This window comes from Pseudoliparis swirei, chromosome 10 (assembly GCF_029220125.1).
Source record: "Pseudoliparis swirei isolate HS2019 ecotype Mariana Trench chromosome 10, NWPU_hadal_v1, whole genome shotgun sequence".
NCBI classification, from domain to species: domain Eukaryota; kingdom Metazoa; phylum Chordata; class Actinopteri; order Perciformes; family Liparidae; genus Pseudoliparis; species Pseudoliparis swirei.
The window spans coordinates 1,070,268-1,078,815 of NC_079397.1; the positions used below are offsets into that span (position 1 = coordinate 1,070,268).

An 8,548-nucleotide genomic window follows, 5' to 3' on the forward strand; every position below is an offset into this window, starting at 1 on the left:
TGGACAACTGGAAGGCTTTTAATGTGAAAGAACAAGAGAGGAAAACTTGTGACTGAAACAATCAAATAACTTTATTTACTTCTAAACTCGGGCTGCTGTTGGAGCGTCTTCAGTGTTTCCGTCCTGTGAAATGTTTGGTGTCCCCTTGAAGCTGCTGCCCCGTGCAGACCGGAGACCTCCTGCCTTATCTTGGGGCGGCTTTAGCTCAGTGGGGTAAGAGGGCCGTCCTGCAACCGCAGGGTTGTGGGTTCGATCCCCGCTCTCCCCATTAGTTGCAAGTCGAAGTGTCCTTGAGCAAGGCACTGAACCCCCAGTTGCTTCCCGGGCGCTTCACCGCAGCCCCCTGCTCCTTAATAACTAAGGATGGGTTAAATGCAGAGAACTAATTTCCCCTTGGGGATTAATAAAAGTGTATATTCTATTCTATCCTGGAGGCCTCAGAACCTCCTTGAGCTCAACCTCACAGCTTCTTGGGCCTCTGGGGGAACCAACGGGCTCTTTGGAACTGTCCAGTCACCATGAGGAACTTTACCTGGTCCTGGTCCTCTATAGACCTCAGTGTAGTCCTGGTCCTCTATAGACCTCAGTGTAGTCCTGGTCCTCTAGAGACCTCAGTGTAGTCCTGGTCCTCTATAGACCTCAGTGTAGTCCTGGTCCTCTATAGACCTCAGTCTAGTCCTGGTCCTCTATAGACCTCAGTCTAGTCCTGGTCCTCTATAGACCTCAGTGTAATCCTGGTCCTCTAGAGACCTCCAGGTCGTCCTGGTCCTTGATAGTCGATGGTCTGGTTCTATAAAGTTCTTCTCCATCGGAGCCAACGGGTCGGGTTCTGGTGAAACCAGATGACGTCATTCAGGTTCACCAGAACCTCTTCAGCACAGACTCCAGCGGGGCCTCCAAAGATCAGTCCACCGCTGACAGACCCAGATCCAGCAGAGTCCACTGTGGAGTAAAATGAGATTTTCTAAAGGGACCCTGGTGCTCAGAGATACTACCACTTTAGTCCACAGGGGGCAGAACCAACACTACCACTTTAGTCCACAGGGGGCAGAACCAACACTACCACTTTAGTCCACAGGGGGCACCAGAACCAACACTACCACTTAAGTCCACAGGGAGCAGAACCAACACTACCACTTTAGTCCACAGGGGGCGCCAGAACCAAGACTACCACTTTAGTCCACAGGGGGCACCAGAACCAACACTACCACTTTAGTCCACAGGGGGCGCCAGAACCAACACTACCACTTTAGTCCACAGGGGGCGCCAGAACCAACACTACCACTTTAGTCCACAGGGGGCACCAGAACCAACACTACCACTTTAGTCCACAGGGGGCGCCAGAACCATCACTACCACTTTAGTCCACAGGGGGCACCAGAACCAACACTACCACTTTAGTCCACTGGGGGCACCAGAACATCACTACCACTTTAGTCCACAGGGGGCACCAGAACCAACACTACCACTTTAGTCCACAGGGGGCAGAACCAACACTACCACTTTAGTCCACAGGGGGCAGAACCAACACTACCACTTTAGTCCACAGGGGGCAGCAGAACCAACACTACCACCTTAGTCCACAGGGGGCACCAGAACCAACAGTACCACTTTAGTCCACAGGGGGCGCCAGAACCAACAGTACCACTTTCGTCCACAGGGGGAAGAACCAACACTACCACTTTAGTCCACAGGGGGCAGCAGAACCAAGTTCCTCGTGGTGGCTTTCAGTAGATGTAGAGTTGTATTTCTTGAACTGTTCTTCATGGAATCTGTTTACCTCAGAGGCACAAACTGAAGCTCGTGGTCCTTTTTGTTTGAACCAAATCAAACAAGTTTTTCTTGAAAACGTCAGAGTGTATATTTATAAAATATATATATTTCCTTTGTAAATGCATGGTTTTGAGTGGACGTTCATATCCATCCTCAGGGTGCTGTGTTCTGCCAACAGTCGTGAAGCTCTTCCCTTCTCCCTGACCCCAAAACAACGCTGCCAAATTGGTCTGACGAAGCCAAAAGTGTCCGTGTATCGTGGTTTAAGTGTTTCACATGTTAAACCTCATCCCCTCAATGTTACATTGTGTTTTTAACAGAAAATAAATCCTGTTTGTTAAACTGTTGATAATATATGCAGAAGAGTTATGAAATAAACTGAAACATACTCAGATGTCAGCTGGTTGCGTTTCGTTTGTTGCCATTTATCTTTAAATTAGGGCTGTCAGCGTTAACGCGTTAATCTATGCGATTAATTTGGCCGCGTTAACGCAATTAAAGCAACTTTGTTTACTTCCGGTGTGCGTTGAAGTTTTTTCACTCCCCTGAGTGTCAAACCGCGGCAGTACGGTTTAACACTGTTTCCGTTTTTAAAACAATTATTTCTCCGCGAAAATAAGGATCATAAATCAGTTTAACTCGTGGATGAATCAGTCGGGTTTCCTCCTGCTCCTCCTTCCTCCGTCTCCTCCTCTGATACACAGAGGAACCGAGGGGCGACGTGTCGGGTGACGCGGCGCGGAAAGAACTCGTCACACGAAACCTTCACCGTGATTGGTCAATCCGTTTGTCTGTCAACATTTTGCGAAAAAACAACCAATGAACACTCAGTAAATCACAAAGGACCTCCCACCTCACAGGTCAGGCTCATGAGCAGCCTGTCAGTCAGAGAACCAGAGAACACGACGCGAGGACAATTGAAGAAGAAGAAGAAGGAGGACAATTGAGCCTCATTATATAGAGCTGAGATTGTTCTGGAATGTTTGATGTAGAACACGTGGGGATGTGTCATATGCAAACGCCTTTAAAAGGTGAATTAACATTTTTTTTAGGGCTGGGCAACGATTACAATTTTTAATCGCGATTAATCGCATGATTTCCCTGATTAATCACGATTAATCGCGATTAATCGCATTTGTATACGCAAAATCCAATAATTCATTCAAAAGTAGTGTATAGCGCACTTCTATTTGAAATGTTCTGCCATATGAATGAAAGTGCCATAACATGTGTTGTCCCTGTTAGAGTGAGACACCAGAAAACACTTTCAGTGCAGTTTGTCAATTCCTAGAACTTGACACTTATTTTAAATGTTCTGCCATATGAACTAAAGTGCCATAAAATCTGTCAGGACATTGTCAAATGCACTGTTATGCAGAGACACTGTGACAGAACGCTGGAGACTGAAGCAGGGACATGATCAAAGGCAGTCGTCTCGCAGCAGCGATCATCTCTGGTGCTCTATCTGCTCAGTGTGGTGACTTTATCTGACACATTCCACTGCTGTGCAACTTCAGTAAAGTGTCCCGCGCACGTTTCAGCATCATGTGTCTCCTCTGTTTTCATCAGTCAGGGCGTGTGAATGCAGCGCCCACTTCTCATCAATATAATGCACAGTCACTCCGAGGTCATTGTGGTTACAGAGTGATGTCCAGTAGGGTGACCAGATTTGAGTTTGTGAAAAAGAGGACACTTCGTCTTGGGGGGGGGGGCGGGGGCTGAGATTAAACATCTCTCTTGTTCTGCCTGTTTTGTGATATACATGCCTAAAAGGTGCCTAATATTTCTAGACTGAAATAATATCGGCATTATAATTATTATAACTATGAGGATTTTTTAGTTGCCTAATTTGTGGAGCCCCCTCAGGACTTTGTGCCCTACCACAGCGCGTAGTGCATTATGGGAGCGGCGACGCTGGTTGTAGTGTATAGCATGCCGCACAAACAACAATGAACTAGTGGAGGCGGCGAGGTGCTCCGTGTTGCCAGATTGGAGATGGTGAAGTATCGTACCAAAGGCTCAAAATGGTTGTATTTGGAGGATAATTATCGTGTATCTGGCAACCCTGAGATCAGTCGACCAATGACTGTCCTCTCTACAGTCAGAGCTCACGTAAGAAGGGAGATACCATTTCCAAAACTTGTCAGGGGTAAATACGAGTTTATGAAAACCCAGAGAAAAACAAATATCCGACGAAGCAAAATCCCGGACGTTTTTGGAATCCCTGCCGGACGCATTTTTTAGGGCTCAAAAGCAGGACATGTCCGGGGAAAACTGGACGTCTGGTCACCCGATGTCCAGTCGTCCCCATGAGAGCAACAGGGTGCACGTTGTGAAGCTGTCGCTTTTGCAGTCCTCTCCTTTTCATACAACTCGTGTATTCTCCGTGTGACGTGTGTCTTGAGGGCGTCTCATACCTGCCGTCATTTGTTGAGATTCTTTTTCCCCCACAAATACTCTGACTTTATGATGTTATGTCCATTGTTTTGTCGTCTGCATTGTTTATAGTCCTCCAGGTGTTATGTCTATGTATTGTCTTTTGTCTAAAAAAATTAGTAAAAAAAAAAAAAAAAAACAGCGTTAATGCGCGATAAAATAATTGTCGGTGTTAATTAAGTGCTGCGTTAACACAAGATTAACGCGTTAACGTGCCCAGCCCTAATTTTTTTGTAAAATGGAGACATGAGCCCAGCCTCCAGAGGGTTAACAGGACATATGTGAATGTCAGTCAGTTCCCAAGGCCACTGGTTCTGCTGTTCAGTGTTAAAGATGACAGGACCAATGTGTCTCAATATATATTTTTTTTTTACTAATCTGGATGTTTCACTGAAGAAACAATTTATCATCCACAATATTAAATACCTCGCTGGCACTTTATAGGTAGGAGCCTCTTTGAAAACACAGCTCTGTGTGAAGTTTTATCTTGAAAAAGAAGGAAAAAAAACTTTTAATCGCGATTCACGAATTTCAAAATGTGCGATTAATTAGTTAAATTTTTTTTAATTGATTGACAGCCCTACTTTAAATCTATTACAGTATTTACTTATATGCACCTTCATTATGTCACAAACGCTTTATTACAATATACCGTGAAATTATTATTAATTATATTCATTTATCAGTTGAATTCTATCAAAATAATATACATTTCTTAATTTTCTTTTGTTTCATTCAACCTGAGGAAATCAAAGTATACAGCAATTCATAAGAAAAATGTCAACAATTAAAAGAAAGCCTAAAAAACAAAACATTATTTTATATATATTTATATATATAATTTTCTTCTAAAAATAATATATATAAAATCTTTCAGGAGGAAAAAAAGTGATTTTATTAATTGCATTTTAATCTTAATGTGAGTGTAAAGCAGATAACAAAATAACATTACAGTGGTCAAAATGTTTATTTTTAAAGTCAGTTTTTGGATCTTTAGAGAAAATAAAAATAATGTAAATTTCCCTCCGTAAACATTTGGAAATTTAGCCCAATAGAGTATAAAACTGTTAATTAAATTAGTTGATATTTCACACACATGGTGTATCTTTGTAAATAAATGTGTGTTTAATCAATTTAATGCAAATTAAGTTGACATGCTTAAACATGTACATGGTAAAGATGAATGAATACACTATTTATTCTGGTAAAACATGATTGTTGTGTTCAAAGTGTTCTGTTGTCACTTCTCCAAATTCAGAAATATAATAAAATAATTAATATGACAGGGTTAGTTTCAGTTTAGGTTCAAAAATTGTTTAATTTAAGTTTGTAGCTAAATGTAAAATTAGGAAGATTTTAAATAGATAAATAAAAGAAACTAAGTAGAAAATATAAATAAATACATTCACAAATACAGGTATATCTACAGGGTATGAGGTGTGAGAACAATGTTCTTATTTTGCCATAACTGAATACATCTATAAAACATTAATATTGTGTTGAGTTCACTTGGTAGAATGTCCTATAATTAAACTGTCATCATAAATAAACATAAAAAGGTGATCATACCTGAATGAGAGGCGTCATATAGTACATATTTATTATGTAACTCGTAATGAGGGTTAATAAATCAATGTACGAATGAGAATTTAAACAGAACAAGTTTAAAATCTGGAAGAGTAGCATGTACCGACTTCACTGACGATCAGCCAATGGCAGAGGGGGGACAGCGCAGCCTCATTTGCATGCCGCTGGGTTTAACAGAAAGCAGCGCCGCCTCCAGTCAGTCCTCATTCCCTCTGAAGACTTCAGAACCGTAAAAATGCCTGAAACCGCCAAACCAGCGCCCAAGAAGGGCTCCAAGAAAGCGGTAACCAAGATCGCCGGAAAGACCGGTAAGAAGAGGCGCAAGTCCAGGAAGGAGAGCTACGCAATCTACGTGTACAAGGTGATGAAGCAGGTCCACCCCGACACCGGCATCTCCTCCAAGGCCATGGGCATCATGAATTGCTTCGTGAGCGACATCTTTGAGCGCATCGCCGGCGAGGCCTCCCGTCTGGCTCACTACAACAAGCGCTCCACCATCACCTCCAGGGAGATCCAGACCGCCGTCCGCCTGCTGCTGCCCGGGGAGCTGGCCAAGCACGCCGTGTCCGAGGGCACCAAGGCCGTGACCAAGTACACGAGCTCCAAGTAAAACGTCCCGCTGCCGACATTCAACAATCCAACGGCTCTTTTAAGAGCCACGCACTTTATTCTGAAAAAACTGATTCTAATCCCATTTCCTGTTAGAGAAACTCTCCTCCCGCCATGTTTCTCAGGGTGGTTTCAGTAGTACTTGTCTGTATGAACTTACTGACGCGAGACAACGGCTCTTAATTCATAAGTACAATTAAATAATTCATAAAGATGATTTATGTTTCTATGGTTGGCAGCAGAAATATTTGCACTTCTTGCTATTGAGTCTATAGTATTCATAATATATTGTGTGACGCCCAACAATTGCGTGATGAATTGTAGCATACATGTTATTACGCATGCGCACTGATAACTGACTGACGGGCCATACCATTCTGTTTTCTAACCAGCAGAGGGCGGCGTTGAGTCTTATTTTACAATGAACCAGACATTAAGACGAGTGATTTGTGGACGTGCTTTGCCATCTATTGTGTCCTTCGATAAAAATGGATTTATTAACAGAAGATAGAGCTCTCATAATCTGTTGAATGAACATTCTTTATGCCAAGAAAGAACAACCTGATGTCCCATGTGTTTGTGCAGTTTGCAGGTGGGTGGATCGGAAGTCCAAGTTGAATGAAATGTTGTAAATGAATAAGTTGTTTTATTTAGTTTAGTAACCAGGAACTAGATTCGTGTAAGAATGTGAGTACCTTGATTGGCCCGGTGTTTTTAGATTAGATATTGCTTTATTAGTCCAGGTACATTTCAGGATCACAGCACATTAGAGCATGAATAAAAGATAAAAATAAAACACAATAACAATACTAATACTAAAATAGAAAATATACAGACAAAACCAAATCTATACACAAGGCAGTGACTAAAGAGAATTTCCAATAGGATAAAGTGTGTGGTTGTTCTTGGTATCTTTGTTCATCAATAGTTTAATGAATATTTTGGGTAAAGTTGAAAGCGCATGCACTGGATGCCCATATATAAATATTAGCAGTAAGCTAGGTTTTAATTTCGTTTACATGAGGCAACTTAATAATAATAATAATAACATTCAATTTTATATAGCGCTTTTCTAAATACCCAAAGTCGCTTTACAGTCCAGAGTCCAGTAGTCATACACACAGTCATACCGGTGGTGGTAAGCTACATCAGTAGCCACAGCTGCCCTGGGGCAGACTGACGGAAGCGTGGCTGCCATTCAGCGCCTAAATCCCCTCCGACCACCACCAACATTCATTCACATCCATACGAACCGGGGTTTATATAATATAGCAGTTATTGTTGTTTTATTTCGCCTAACTGAGCCAACAGACCTTATAATACTAAGTAGACCAAGTGTTGGAAATGGGAAGGAGACAACATGTGTGATTGTAATACTCAAATGAATAATAATACTTACTATATTTATTATAATAGTAACAGAATATATAGAGTTAAGAGCTGGAGGCGTGTTTTTAATATGGTGTATTTAAACTATCAGAGAGTATCAGTATTAGACATTATTGTAATGTAAATAATCATGTTTATTTATTGTGAAACATGAAACGGTTCTCTTTACATTGTGTGAAGAATAAAACAGTTTTATTAAAAATAATTTATTCAAATACAAAGTACCAGCTGTAATAATAAATACTTGAGAATTAGACATTGTTAATGGCAATGTAATGAAATCAGAGGCAAATGCATACAATAAGTGTTTTATTTCATTTTAAAGGGTTTTATCGTAACCGGAAATGCAGCAGCACGGAGGAAAGGGATCGTGAAAAGGGCGGGCTGTCTTCAACTACGTCCGCATGTGATCTTTAAAATCCGACGCTCTGCGCTCCTTGATCATTAGTTTACCCAACTAGACTCTGACAACATGAGTGGACGCGGCAAAGGAGGCAAAGGACTCGGGAAAGGAGGCGCCAAGCGCCACCGGAAGGTTCTCCGTGATAACATCCAGGGCATCACCAAGCCTGCGATTCGCCGTCTGGCTCGCCGCGGCGGAGTGAAGCGTATCTCCGGTCTGATCTACGAGGAGACCCGCGGGGTGCTCAAGGTCTTCTTGGAGAACGTGATCCGGGACGCCGTCACGTACACCGAGCACGCCAAGAGGAAGACTGTGACCGCCATGGACGTGGTGTACGCTCTGAAGAGGCAG

The 8,548-nt window shown here is 42.3% G+C and overlaps 2 protein-coding genes across 2 annotated transcripts in view; both read left to right on the forward strand.

Moving 5' to 3' along the window:
• Positions 1-6,031: 6,031 nt before the first annotated feature.
• Positions 6,032-6,406, forward strand: LOC130200804 (histone H2B). Its single transcript, XM_056425346.1, has one exon. It carries the CDS (start codon positions 6,032-6,034, stop codon positions 6,404-6,406), a length of 375 nt encoding a protein of 124 aa, XP_056281321.1.
• A 1,860-nt stretch (positions 6,407-8,266) lies between these two features.
• The window catches only part of LOC130200862 (histone H4-like), a 5,219-nt gene continuing 4,937 nt past the window's right edge, over positions 8,267-8,548 (forward strand). Inside the window, exon 1 of the mRNA XM_056425437.1 lies at positions 8,267-8,546. Within this exon, the coding sequence (XP_056281412.1) occupies positions 8,267-8,546 (280 nt within the window). The remainder of the gene's footprint in view (positions 8,547-8,548) is intronic.